The sequence below is a fragment of the Dermacentor andersoni genome, chromosome 11 (assembly GCF_023375885.2).
Source record: "Dermacentor andersoni chromosome 11, qqDerAnde1_hic_scaffold, whole genome shotgun sequence".
In the NCBI taxonomy this organism is placed as follows: Eukaryota; Metazoa; Arthropoda; class Arachnida; order Ixodida; family Ixodidae; genus Dermacentor; species Dermacentor andersoni.
The window spans coordinates 51,368,286-51,382,508 of record NC_092824.1 but is presented as its reverse complement, the minus strand read 5'-3'; the positions used below and the strand labels follow the sequence as shown (position 1 = coordinate 51,382,508).

At 46.2% G+C, this 14,223-nt stretch overlaps 1 protein-coding gene across 2 annotated transcripts in view; it reads right to left on the bottom strand.

The window, feature by feature from the left end:
• Nucleotides 1–14,223, bottom strand: part of LOC126517839 (uncharacterized) — a 69,532-nt gene that overhangs the window by 26,718 nt on the left and 28,591 nt on the right. For both annotated transcript variants that reach the window (XM_050167643.3, XM_055064535.2), the window contains exons 7-11: nucleotides 13,380–13,644; nucleotides 10,561–10,747; nucleotides 5,103–5,360; nucleotides 2,808–2,905; nucleotides 959–1,181 (exon numbers count right to left, since the gene is read on the bottom strand). In XM_050167643.3, the coding sequence (XP_050023600.2) occupies nucleotides 959–1,181; nucleotides 2,808–2,905; nucleotides 5,103–5,360; nucleotides 10,561–10,747; nucleotides 13,380–13,644 (1,031 nt within the window). The remainder of the gene's footprint in view (nucleotides 1–958; nucleotides 1,182–2,807; nucleotides 2,906–5,102; nucleotides 5,361–10,560; nucleotides 10,748–13,379; nucleotides 13,645–14,223) is intronic.

Here is a 14,223-nt window from a genome sequence, read left to right as displayed (position 1 = left end):
TTTGTATCCAGTCTGCAGTGGTAGCTAAGTGGTGTCGCTTGCAGTGGGATGACACGACACTATCATGAAAAGCACAGGTAGAGGGGAATGAACTTTTTGTCTGCTTCTCATTTCAACGAGTCTCCAAAACTCGAGATTACGCGACCTGCAGCATTAAACGCAGATGAAGGCATTGCATATGGAGCCACGGCCATCTCGACTCACCCAACCTTGGCACCCGCTGCAGATTACCGCTAAGATAAGGCACGCAGGTCACATATGTGCTCAGCCACACTGACAGCCATGCAAAGCCACGGCCGGACTAGAAGAGGAGGAGACACAGGCTCATTTGACCCCCCCCCCCCCCCCCCCCCATAACTACCATACACTTCGTTATATTGAGGTCTAAAGTACATGGTGTTCTATGGACGAGAAGTTATAAAGTGAAATGCGTTGTTATATCAAGAATTTCATTATACTGAAGTCCGTTACATCGAGGTCAAATGCATTTAGATAGCAGCTCCCAAGGTGTATCTTAGCAGTAGTGACAACTTTTATTTATAGCTTTTTGCATCGCTCTGGATCCACCAATGAGGAGGTGAGATGAGGTTAGTTTTGTTTTAGCTGCTTGCAGAATGCAGAACCCTAAAATGCTGTTTGCAGAATTACTGGACTCCGTGTAACTCAGTTTGACCCTCGTATTCAGAAATGTGCCTTAACTTGACAGCCATGCTTGAGTTGATCTAGGTGAAACCTGGCATCAATGTACCGAAGATGCTCATGTGCATCCTTTGGCACGCCGACATCTTTCTTAATACGTGGTTGAGAAGTCCTAGCCTGCAGCAACCGACTAATCATCCATTCATTATGCTCTTTATCTTTCACTTACTAACACTATGTTGCAACACCTTCAGGCACTGAATATACTAAAACTAAGACGGAAAATTACTGTGAGTAGCCACAAACATGAAGGGCTCACCAGCCATTTCGTCGGGGTGTGGCCTGGGTCCCTGTGCCGGAAACACAATGCAGTCGATGACATGGTGCAGCTCGGGCACGTCGATGGCAGTGAACTTCCGCACGTCACCCGGGTGCAGGCAGGGGCACTTTGTGACAAGGACAGTGCCCGTGACGACGGTCCGCTTGGGTGGTTCCTGGTACTGCACATGTGGGCTGCGTATCTCGGTGTACTGCACAAACACCTGCAAAATCCAAGTCAGCCTTAGGTGAAGGGCACCGAAAGACTGCAGTCTTGAAGGAACAGAGAAAAAAATAAAGAATGAGCAAGTTTTAGGGAGCAACAAAGCTTTGTAACTCGGCACATCGCACTAACACCTTCAAAATCAAGCTAGTCTGATATGAGTTGCACTGGCAGACCTTAGTTTTGAAGGAACAGGAAAGAAGAATATTGGGGAAGTTTTGGGAACAGTAAGGCTTTGCACATGTGTGCAGTCCACGTAACACCTGCAAAATCAGGACAGTGTGAGGCGAGGAAAATAAGCATTAGAGAGTTTCAGGGAACAACGAGGCTTCACACACGAGTGCACTGCATACCAGGTGAACCTATACAGGGTGTGGCCATCATGCTTCGCATATTTAAAAAAGATGGGTCATTTTATGCAAAGTTAATTAAGTGCATATTGTTCACTGTCAAGTAGAGCAGCCACCAGCAATTCTTTTGATGCTGATAAAAAAATCCTGCGGGAAATGAAAATATCACGTGACCAACTGCCCGCCTGCATCAAAAAGCAGTGCTTTCAAACACGCCCCACAGGAGTTAGTGGGTGATCTGCTGCACCGCACAGTCGCGGGTAGCGCACGCCAGATAAAGCGCCAACCCTTCCCCGAACTACTATGGAACTTGTCTGAGCGCACTGCTTTTCGATGTGGGCAGACAGTTACGAGACATTTTTAGTTTTTTGTGGGCCTTTCTCTATCAGCCGCAAAAAATAAATGCACAAAAAGTACCTTGCTGAAACCATGCCATTAAGTTCTTTTGCCTACCAATTCTTCATGGATCAGCATGGCATTAAGAGCAATAATTTAAAAATTAGCTTATTGCAATTAATTGTTAAGTTAAATGGCATCAACAAACAATTGCTCATGGCTATTCTACTCAACTGAACAATATGCAGTTGGCTATCTTTGCATCGAATTGCCTGTCCTTATTACAAAATGCAATGCATCATAGCTGGGACACCCCATATATCTGAGTGTGCATGACTGGTCATGGCCCAGTGCCCAAGACACTCAAAAAACATGGCTCAGTAGGTCACAGAATTTACTTGAGACCTGGCCAAGGTGGGCAACACAGCCTTGAGTCATCATTGCTGATACTTTGCATAACATTTGCATAACAGTCTACGAGATCGGCATAAATTTTAGAGCGATAGCTCTGCTACTCCAGGCACAAACCCAGAAAACACCCGGTTCTGTAAATCTGACCAAGCTCAGCGAAGGTCAAACTGGGACTTAGCCTGCCACTACCGGCGGTTGCCGTGCGCATCGCATGGGCACCCGTATCTTGAAAGTGATCTGCGATGCCTACAAAGTGTGTCGTGTGCTGGTAGCTTCGCACATGCTGCTGCCGCACCGAGCAGCGTCTGTGTGTTGTCTTGTGCTGCACTGGTAGATGCGGTGATTGCTGACGGCGCCGAGCAGCGTTTGTGTCCTTTCCCAAAGCAAGCAAAACCGTGCTATCACGACAAACTTGGTTCAACCGCGTTCAACCATGGCAATTTTTTGTTTGCTAGCTGTCCGATTTACAAGGAAGCCAAAATGCCTCCTTTCATATCACACTTGCGCTGGTTAGCATTCTTGTTACCCACCTCTCCATACCGCAGCTTGTATGTAGTGTCAACCACTCCAAGCATGTTGCGGGCACGATCCACGGGCAGCGCTATGCGTGTCTTGAACCGAAGGCCCGCTGAAAATTCAGACAAGAAGAGCACTGTTAATCTTGTGCAAGACATGGCAGTATCTTTAGTGTCACGCAGTAAAAGCCCATCCCCATCTATGTCCTCGTGGAAGGGAGAGGAAGGGGGGGGGGGGGGGGGCAGTCTTTGCCAACTTTCGCAGCTATCAGCCCCCAACACCTGTATGTACTTGCCTCCGTCCTTCCATGACAGAGCAGCATGATTTTCTTTGCTATGATCACGTGAACACATCAAAGATGGACTTGCAATCGGTTCTTGCTCACAAAAAGGGTGGCTATGCAGTCACCTTCAAAAAGCATAAACAAGCGGGATGTAGAAAAGGAAACACCAGTGCACTTTGCTATGTCCCTTGTCTGTTGGTGCTTTGTTCTGAAGATGAACATACATGAACTGGTTCAGGTTAGTTTCCTGCCTATGCACTATAGCAGTATGCATGCTGACGCATGCATGCCTCTCTTTGTGCCATTGTCAACTGGTACTTGAGGTTACAATACTCTGCATCAACCTGTATAGCAACAGCTTGTTTAAAAAGGTCCAAGGGTATGTGCAGCACATTCCAGTCCTGAATTCCAGATGCAGGAATGGAACGTATGTATAACTGTCACTCTTACCCCCTCCTCCTTGGCATGAATCATTGTCACACAGTAACGAAAGTTGCTTATAAAAGTGAGAATGCACCAGTTCCCTTCATTCTTCCCTTAAGGCAGCTAGCACCTTGACACACTACACTACACCTTGGGTAGCAAACTGGACTCAGTCTGGTTAACCTCCCTGCCTTTCCGTCTTCCATTCTCTCTCTCTACACTACACCTTGACACTGCACCACCTCTGCGATTGACCTAGGTTGTAAACGAACAGGCTGCAATATTTCTTCGCTGGAGTGTACAACAAATTGTAAGACATACCGTCACCGTCATACTACTGTCAATACCGTTGACGTCGTGTTGCTGCTGTTGTCGCATGCATGCACTCAAACACACAGTCGCACGTCTTGCATAAATGTGTTGGTCCATCTGGTAAAAGAATCGCAATTGGTGCGGGATAGCCAGCTATATAGTGCTTGCAAACTGCTTCGCTTAACATCGATCGCCACAGTATGTGGGAATGAGTTATTTTCTTGTCCTCTTTCCACATGCAGTTGTCACATTGCTATAGCCCTTTTACTATGCACTTGCTTTTATTTACATTTGTTCCTTTCAGTCCGTATTCATTTTCCAAGATGGTGTTTGCAAATTCAAAAGTAACAATGACGATTACAGCTGCTGCACTCTGCTGCCTGCTGCTTCTCTAACAATCACTGAGCACACACAAGATTAAATTTCCTGTTCACCTTTGGAAAGGTAACTACCGTATTTACTTGTGCAAGGCCCACACTTTTTCAAAATTTTTTGTTGAGTGCATGCCTTACACGAGGCAAAATTATGGCTACTCACTGTAGCCTCAAACTGTGCTCTGACTGCTGTGCAAATAAATGCAAATAAACGCCACCACTGGCGGCCGACTATGAACACATTTACACCCGCCGACAGATTTTTCATGCAAAGACTAGCGTCATTTTGTAGCAGCTTGCGGAAGTTACCACATTTATTCAAATACAGGTTGACCGTTTCCCTCCCTACCAACTTATATTCGTGACCAAAGCTAGCAACAGTACCAAGCTACTGAAGTTTCATCACGCACGTCGTAGTCAGCCCGCAGATTATCCAGACTGGCTCTAAGAAATGCTGCATATCCAATGCACTTGATGGCACCAAGGATGACGTTGTTTGGGATGCCAAGGTCGCCTGTGAGGCAGCGAACGAGGATGACTTCTCTGGCAGTTCTGATGAGCATGCTGCTTGTGGTAGCAATTAGTAGCGAGATTCAGTAGCAGAGTTTATGATAAATAAAGGTGTGTCATGTTTAAAGCTTTCCATTCTTTGTTTAAGATATTGGTTGATCTATATTCGAATTACTTTTCATTTCACGGTGAGTTAAATATATAGGGGTAGACCTACATTCGAGTAAATACAGTAACCAGCACGGGAGCACACGTGTGATGCTTAGTGAAACATTTTTAATGAGCGGCATCTTTTGGCTAGAAACTGGAGGTCATTTCCTGCTCAGTTCCATTCGTCCTTCTGTTTCGTGTCCCCAATAAACTACTACTCTGAAATTTCACCTCGTTAAGATTTTATGATGACTTACCAACTGCATTCCGGTACACGGCAAGAAGCAGTGACCGAAAGAAGGGGTCCAGCGTGAGCTGAAAGCCTGCCTTGGACAGGTCCTGGTATGGCAGTGGCAGCTTGGACCACGCTGTCAGCACATTAATGGCGCTGGACTCCTCGACCAGGGCGTCAGTGAATTCGAGAATCATGTTCTCTTGCAAACGAATAAGCGTGTCCGTCGGCACTCCCAGCTGCTCCAGGATGGTGATCAAGGGTCGGTTCAACGTCACCGAGCCTTGAATAGAAAGGAAAATAATCAAGGCACTTAAAAAAAAAATAAATCAATGGAGCACATAACAGGGTAGTACGGGAACGCAGGATCTCGGTGAAGGATTCTAATGACAGTTTGCAAGATCATATTCTCAATCCATGCTGTCCGACGGTTCGACGAGGTGCAAAGGAACACTACGAGGGAAAGCACAAGAACCAGGAATTGGCCAACGACAATGGCATGACAAGCACAAGGCGTCATGCGAGTGTTGCACCTCACCTCATGCCCCGGAAAAGTGGAAGCAAAACTGAAGTTCCAGTGAACCCACCAAATTGACCACTAGCTAGAACCTCTGCCATCAAGATGATGAGCTTGTGGACACAATTAACTTACTATGGACTTTCCGGGCTACTGCAAATATCAGACTGTCATCATGCTGCCTAAGCCAAAGTCAGCATGCAAGATGAACATAACCTACAGACATGGCTGAATGGCCACCTTTTATCACCCACTCCTCTTTCACATTCAGGAGGCCAGTTTGAACTCCCTGCAGGGCCAGTTTGAACTCCCTGCAGGGCCAGTTTGAATCCCCTTGCAGGGCTTGAGGCCACCCTTTTGATAAAGACGTTTTTTACTACTACTCACAAAATCATGGCAACACTGGTGGCAGTGATGGCACGTCAAAGGCACAACGATGACAGTGCGACGTCAATGACATGATGTCAACTAAGACACCTAGGTGACGACAAGGTCACAAGAGGAAATCCTCATCAGAGTTTTTCAAGTGACCAGAAGTAGAGCAAGATGGTAGGAATGCATGTTACTGAAAGACAGGTCTACAAACACTGTACCTAGAGACGAAAAGGGCAACACAAATGCCAACTGAACAGAATGGTCGCAAGTTTTGCATATTGTTTTCTGCGACTGTGCGGCCAGCACGGGAAACCTGCGAGCCCCCCGAAATAGGAACTGGAGTTAGCTCCTTAAAAAAAAAAAAAAAAGAGAGAGAGAGAGAGAGAGAGAGAGAGAGAGAGAGAGAGAGAGAGAGAGAGAGAGAGAGAGAGAGAGAGAGAGAGAGAGAGAGAGAGAGAGAGAGAGAGAGAGAGAGAAGAAAGAAGAAAGCAAAAAGAAAGAAAGAAAGATGCCTGGCTTTAGCTCATGAAGCACACTACAGGCATGTTTAGTATGGGTAGGTTAATACTGCAACGGAGGTTGAAAACGGAGGCTGTAAAAACAGACGCGGTCTTTTTAATGGCGGGCCAGAAGAAGAACGTGCAGCCAACGTGCTTCATTGTCTTTCATGCCATCAACCTTTGCGCACGCCTTTCTGTGGTGCAGAAGCCCCACATCATTGTTTCAATTGCTCCCCCCCCCCGCCTCCCATGCGAAAAGCGACAGTGTCTGTCGGGTGAAAAAGTTATTTCAGCGGAGTTGTTGCCAAGAAATAGAGCTCCTGAGGTGCAATGTTCATGTACACACATAATATGGATTCATGCACACTACATGAACAATTTCAGCATGAGGACGACGACAGAGCGAATCGGGGTCAGAACGATAGGTGACGACTTCGTAGGTTACGTCACTGAGACAGTGTGTAACCTTGTAGGGAACAAAATACCGGCGCAGCAACTTTTCAGAAAGTTTCCGGAGATGGATGGGCACCCAGACCTACACGCAGCCTCCGGGATTGTAAAGGACATTGCGTTGACCCCAGTTGTGTTGAAGGGTGTCGGTACGCTGTTGGCTCTGGATACGATGCCGAGCAAGCTGGCGTGCTTCTTCAGCTCTTTTTATGTGTTCTTTGGTTGGGCTATTATCAGCCACAAGTAGCATGGCGTCAAGTGTTGACGTGACACGGCACCCATATACAAGTTCGAACAGCGTAAACTGAGTGGTCTCATGTACAGCAGTATTATAGGCAAATGTCACATATGGCAAACTCTCGTCCCATGTCTTATGTTCTACGTCGACATACATGGAAAGCACATCAGCCAGCGTTCTGTTGAGACACTCCATTAATCCATTTGTTCGAGAATGATGCGCAGTGCTCCTGCGGCGAGAGCCATGCGTCCGCTGGCAAACGCCCTGCATAAGTTCAGCTGTGAATGCTGCACTGTGATCGGTGATGAGAACAGAGGGTAGGACGATGTAGTAGAACATGTAGTAGGACGATGTGGCGGACAAAGAACTTGGCCACTTCATAACAGTTTCCTTGAGGAATAGCTTCGGTGTGGGCATACAGGGTTAAGTAGTCGGTAGCAACGACTATCCATCTGTTGCACGAAGAAGTGTTGAGGAGGGCCCACAGGGTGGAGAAAGCCAGCCAGTTTAATGGGCGGTTTCTTGCAGCGCTGACAGCCCCGGCAGGCTTTCACGTACCGCTGCACAGAAGAAACAATCAGGGGTCAGTAATACTTCTGCTGTATCGTTGCTAATGTCCTAGCGAATCCCAGGAGTCCAGTGCATGGCTCATTATGGCAGGCTTGCAAAATGCGTTGGCACAGCGCCGATGGCATGACAAGGAGGTATGCATTTGAACCACTTCCACAGTTTTTCCTGTAAACGACATTGTGCAGACAGCAAGATAAGCAATGCACGAGCGAGCGAGGTAGAACACTTTAAACTCCTTGAAGGTGCTCAATCAGCGGCAGCAACTTGGGGTCAGCGCATTGGTGCTCAGCCATCTTTACGGCGTCGATAACACCAACAAATGGCAAGTCATGGTCAGGTTCCTATGGTGGCTTAGAGAGTGGTGCACATGACACACAGTCAGCATTCCTGCGCTTCCTTTCAGATCACTATAGAACAGTAATGCCATATGCTTGAAAGCGCAGGCTCTAACGGGCTAGTATGCCTGAAGGTTCCTTGAAGTTTGCAAGCCAGCTCAGGGCATGGTGATCGCTGACAGCCTTTAACCGGTTACCGTACAAGTAGGGTTGGAATTTACTAATTGCCCAAACAACTGCTAAACATTCTTTTTGAGTGGTTGAGTAGTTTTTCTCGGCCTTGGTGAGACTGCGGCTTGCATAAGCAATGGCGCATTCCGCACCATCTTGCCACTGCACAAGAACTGCACCGAGGCCTGCATTGCTGGCGTCAGTATGAATTTATGTGTCGGCATCTGCGTCAAAATGAGCAAGTATTGGGGCAGTTTGCAAACACTGACGCAATTCATTGAATGACCGCTGTTGCTCGTACGCCCAAATGAAAGGCACATTGTCGTGTGTAAGCCGTGTCAGAGGCTCAGCGATTCTTCAGAATCGCTCGACGAAGCTGCTATAATGTGCGCACAAATCAAGGAAGCGTTGGACAACCTTCTTGTCTGTGGATGGTGAAAACATGGCGACTGCAGCTAACCTGCTGGTGTCTGGTCGGATGCCTTTAGGACCAACTATATGGCCAAGAAATTTGAGCTCTTAGAACCGGAAGCAGAATTTTCCAGGTTTGAGTGCGAGGTCTGAAGTACAGATGGCAGTGAGGACGCTCCTGAGTCGTGTGAGAGGTTCATCAAACGTGCTCGATAACACGACGACTACATCCAAGATTTGCCATTTGAGTTCAGCAAGGACGATATCCATCATCCGCTGAAAGGTGGCAGGTGTGTAACAGAGACCTAAGAGGAGAGCTTCGAACTCGTAAACCTTTTCAGGTGTCACAATGCTGTTTTTTCACAATTTTGTTTATCAACTTCGATTTTCCAATACCCGGATTTAAGATCCAACAAAGAAAAAAAACTTGGCATGTTGTAGACTATCCAATGCGTTGTAGATGTACGGCAATGAATAAACATTGGGTTTGGTGACACGGTTCAACTGTCTGTAACCACACACAAGCATAGTGTGTTGTCCTTCTTTCTTACTAACACTACATGGGAGACCCACAAGCTTGTGGACGGCTGGATGACATTGTCTTGAAGAAAAGCAGCACTATGCTTTTCTTCTCGCGCTTTGCCATACCCTCCTCCTTCACTTTCCGCCTCATGGTTCAGCTGTACCCTCCTCCTCTGCTTTCCCCCTCGGGCTCTATTTGCTATTGCCATCTTTCGTATCCTACTGCGCTCCGCGTTCGCTTTCATCCTTCTGTGTTTGTTGCCTCGGTTACAAGGAACAATGCCGACGCTCACCGCAGGAACAGGCGGCCAAGAGATGCGCTGTAGAACATTTCAGACATTTCACACATTTTAACTAGGGAGTTAAAGGCTAAAAAAAATTACCGATCTGACGGACAATGAATGAACAGTGAAGAACATTTTGAGAATTTTTTTTTAAATGCGAAATTTTTCTATATTTAATTTTCCGAGTTCGGCATTCTGAGATGTAAAATTCACAGCGAAGAAAAAAATTTCATCCACTAGAGGGGAAGCAAAACGCTAGAACACTAGAAACTTCTGATATAGACTTGTGAGTGGCAGCATTCGTGGCATGAATGCTCTGTGTTAGGACTTAAACCGTCTGAACAGCCATCAACATTTCCACGCTGTATTGACAACTTCCAGTGCAAACAGTTTGAAAATTTTAAAGGACATTAACACCAATTACGTGAAAGCAGACTCAATAAGGTGAAGTGCCTCAACTTTAAATCATATTTCTAAATCAATCATAATTTGGGCCCAAGTGCCTTTGAGCCCTGAAATTATTTTAAATATATCAATAAATAAATAAATAAATAAATAAATAAATTACCCATCAAAATTCAGATCAAGCCTGAATAAGAAGTCGCAAGTTTAAGCACCACACATTAACCCGCCACGGAGGTGCACTTGAACCCAAGTGCCCCCGTGGCATTCGTATTCAGATTGGGGGTGGAATGCAAAAACACTGCGCTTTTTGGTGCATGTTTAACAATCCCAGGAAGCCCACTTACTAACCTATGGTGCCAATCTATGGTGCAATGCTAAGACTCCAACGCTATGATGTGTCTCATAGCCTCAGTGTAGCTTTGCTCCATCAAGCTCACGAGACCAAAGTACGACAGTGATGGACATGACAAGCACTACCAACAAATATCAACGAGCACTTGTGTCGTCCATCTCATCTCCCCTTGGCCGCATGCTCCGTGCTTCATCGCTGCTTGACCAAGAGGCCCAGAGGAATACTCGTCCAATCAATCAACATACGTGACCGGTCACGTATGTTGATTAATCACCTATGTTGGTCACGTACTGGTCACGTATGTTGATTGATTGAACCTACTGGATTGGACATATTGGATTGAATCAACATACGTGGTGCAGAGACTTTGACCACTTCGAGGTACTCCGAGCTGGTGCAGGGGAACTTCTGCATGCTGGGCCGCAGGCAGAGGAGCTTCCTGTTGGGCAGGGCGGGGTTGACGCAAAGCATGCCCTTGGCACCGGCGTACCGAATTTGGATGGCCGATGGACGGTCTTTCAGGTTCATCACTTTGTACACCTGTGCACACATTTTTTGCACTTTTTAAGGACTCCAGGCACATATTTTCAAACCCTGCTAGTAACAGCGCAAAATGTAGACAAGGGACGAGACAAGAAGACACCACAAGCGCTGACTTTCAACAACGTTTATTCCGAAAGAAACACGGCTTCTTATAATCGTTGTTGAAAGTCAGCGCTTGTGGTGTCTTCTTGTCTCGTCCCTTGTCTACATTTTGCGCTGTTACTAGCAGGATGGAAAACCAACAAGCCCAAGCTGCTATTCTAGTGAAATATTTTCAAAGTTGGAGAAACTTCACAACATGTATTTCGCATGCAAAACAGTTGCACTTGGCGAGGTTGGGAAGCACTTCTCAATTCTTTTTCAAAGAGAAAAATGACCTGTCACTTTCTTTTTGCCTTTTACTTGTCACATGTTCAAACATTTTCTTTAACGCTGGTTAGTTGCATTTTTAATGTTTTATTTAAAGATACTAGTTCATGTCACTATCCTTGTTTTCAGATTTTTAATTTAGCTATTCCCGTTATTTACAGTTTTTCATAGTGGGTAAATATAGTTCATTTCTGTACTGCGGTCTGCCTGGTTCTGCACAGCTCATTTCTGTATCCGACACGCTATTTTGCTCTGTCTGCCTTATAGTGGCTACCTGGGCCTTTGTCAAGCTGTTTATGCAGCTTTTAGCCCAGACAGCCAGCCACAAGTATCTCGTAAATAAGAATGCATTGACTTGAGTTATGCAATGTCTGAATCTGCTACTAGAGGGAGTAGAAATGAGACTTGGAATCAACATTACTGTGATGTTATGACAGCAACATTTGCTGCATCATGCCTAGCAATAACGCTAGGTATGATGAAGTTGCTCATAAAAAAAATCGTGAGTGCTCATCATCATCATCATCATCATCATCATCATCAGCCTGGTTATGCCCACTGCAGGGCAAAGGCTTCTCCCATACTTCTCCAACTACCCCGGTCATGTACTAATTGTGGCCATATTGTCCCTGCAAACTTCTCATCTGCCCACCTAACTTCCTGCTGCCCTCTGCTACGCTTTCCTTCCCTTGGAATCCATGCTACATGTGCCGAAATTTATTTTTACGACTGACTGCACTGAATCCCCACGATCGTATCAGTAAAGCGCAGCGGTGTATCTCTGTGTCATGATGCATCTACTAAAAGACTAAAAGTGGTTTGTAGACACAATTATTATGGTAAATTAGTTTGTGCAGTAACCCTTGTCAGTGTTCTTGGCTGGGTTTAAGAGGGATTAGACATTTTTTCAACAAAAAGAAAATACCTCAATGATTTTATGATATGTTTTTTAAAAGAGCCCCCGACCAGGCACTATCGCAAATTTGGGTTAAACAGAGCGAGAGAACACCGCAAGAAATAATTCAAATTGGTTCATTAAAAAAAGATGAAAGAAACACGCTGTGAAGCCATGCTATTACAAGGCAAGCTTCAATGCAAACACACACACACACACACTCTCTTTGCCTAGCTTATACGCTGTCCACCGTAATTTGCCAAATGGGGAAGGCTGCAAGCACTGTGGTCTAACAGAATCATGGTAGAATGCCACACAACTCCTCACAGTGTATCACTTCGCTCGCGCGCCGCCTGAAGTGGGAGCTGTCAGCTGCTCAAGAAATAAACAAACAAAGCCACAGTGCAGACATTCCAGAGGCATGCGTCCACACAACATTATGCACTGCATTTTCCTGCATATTTGGCGCCCCCTTTGTATGTCGGCCCACCCTGTCCTCCGAGATCGGGCAACGCGTGCAGACAGTGCACATCGGCTGATCTCTGAGGCCATTGCCCGACTTGTTTCTAAATTGAAAAGCCAGGTGGCACCACATGTGTCAGAAAAACAAAACATTTCAGGTGAATTAGCAATTTTAAAAAAATGTCGGATGGTGAGCATGACGAAAATTGTTTTGAACAAAGAGACTCGCATAAAAAAAAAATTAAAAAAAAAAAAAACTTGCGAGCTATGTCAAGAACTGGATGGCTCTCTTCAGCGTGGAGTGCAAAGGTCCAAGCAGCCTTCGTCATTTGCCAAGTCACAGGGAAGCAGAGTAATAGCGTCCTCAGGCTGCATTCCTTTCAATGCCTTTCTTAATACCAAAGCCGAGGCACTATGTGATGTTTGTGATGAGCCCCTTCAACTTTTTTTTTTCTTCCTTTTTTCTGCTGCATGGAAAAGTTCCGGTGCATACTCCGTGTTGGAAAACTTATCACACGCAGCAAAAGATGACTTTACGGGTAACAGGTGTGACATGGACGCATCTTCAATGTGATGCAGCCTCTCTGCTGGGAAGCAAGGAACCCTCAACAGTAAGGGCACACGGGCCGCCATTAGATGTTTTAAGCTGTTTTTGGAGAGTACATTGCAATACCCTGCAAAGAGGGTTGTCAGTGAGAGAACACAAATATCACCTAGGTCATCATAAACAAGCTCTCCATAGGGGGAGCCGAAGTGAATTTGAACACATTTTACCTCTGTTAGTGCTATGCATATTATATTTACAAGTGTTCCACACATCACACTGGTCTGCCCACAATGCCCAAACCTGGCAAGGAGCCGCTTGAGGAATCCGGGGCCACAAGCCCACGCTCGCCCCCTCACCTCTTCGGCAAGTGGCACGGACATCATGCCAATGCCGTCCGAGAAAATGTACGGCTTCTTGCTGACTGGGTGGCAGCCACCCACGATGTCGGGGACGTCCTGCACCTCGCTGGCCCGCACACGGACGGCCTGCTCGGTGGAGGAGAAGCACTGACCCATGCGCGCCATGCGCTTGGCCACGTTGGGGATGCCCTCGAACTGGCCCATCCACTGGCGGATTGTCACCGCACTGTTCTGCTGCTCATCGGCCGCGTACATCCATGTCCTGCACGAAGATCATGGCTGTAAGCCTTTCCTCCTTGTAGAGGAAGATGTATGGAAATAATAAAAAAAAAAAATCTCGGCCTGTGTTTTGTAACATTTCATAGCATTTTTCATTCTGACGACGTCGATGTTTATAGGCATCCCCTTTAAAACGAGGCAGTGACCTATGGTCACTTGGCCTGCTTAAAGAGGCCCTGAACCACTTTTTATCGAAGAGGAGAAATGCATTTCAAGTTTAAATAGCCTATTTCAGAAATACTTTGCCTCAAAAAGTATTTCGTTGCGTTCAATAGAAGCGGAGTTATTGTCAATCAAACAGGTCCTCTGCAGTGCTTCCACTCCTTCAATGCCTTGCACTGCGAAGGCTGCGATGGAGTGAGGCCTTCGCTTTAGAAGGTGGAGTCAACGCTCTGCCTTCTAAAGATCACTGTGGTGCGCAGCTCAGATCTCATTTTGGATGTTAACGTAGACGCTACTACTACCGATTTTGGGTGCCTATGACATGCTAAATGTAAGCCAAACATGGTTGTGCCCAGCGAGCTGCAGTGCGCTTAGCCAGTGAACTCGAGAAAGGCGACTT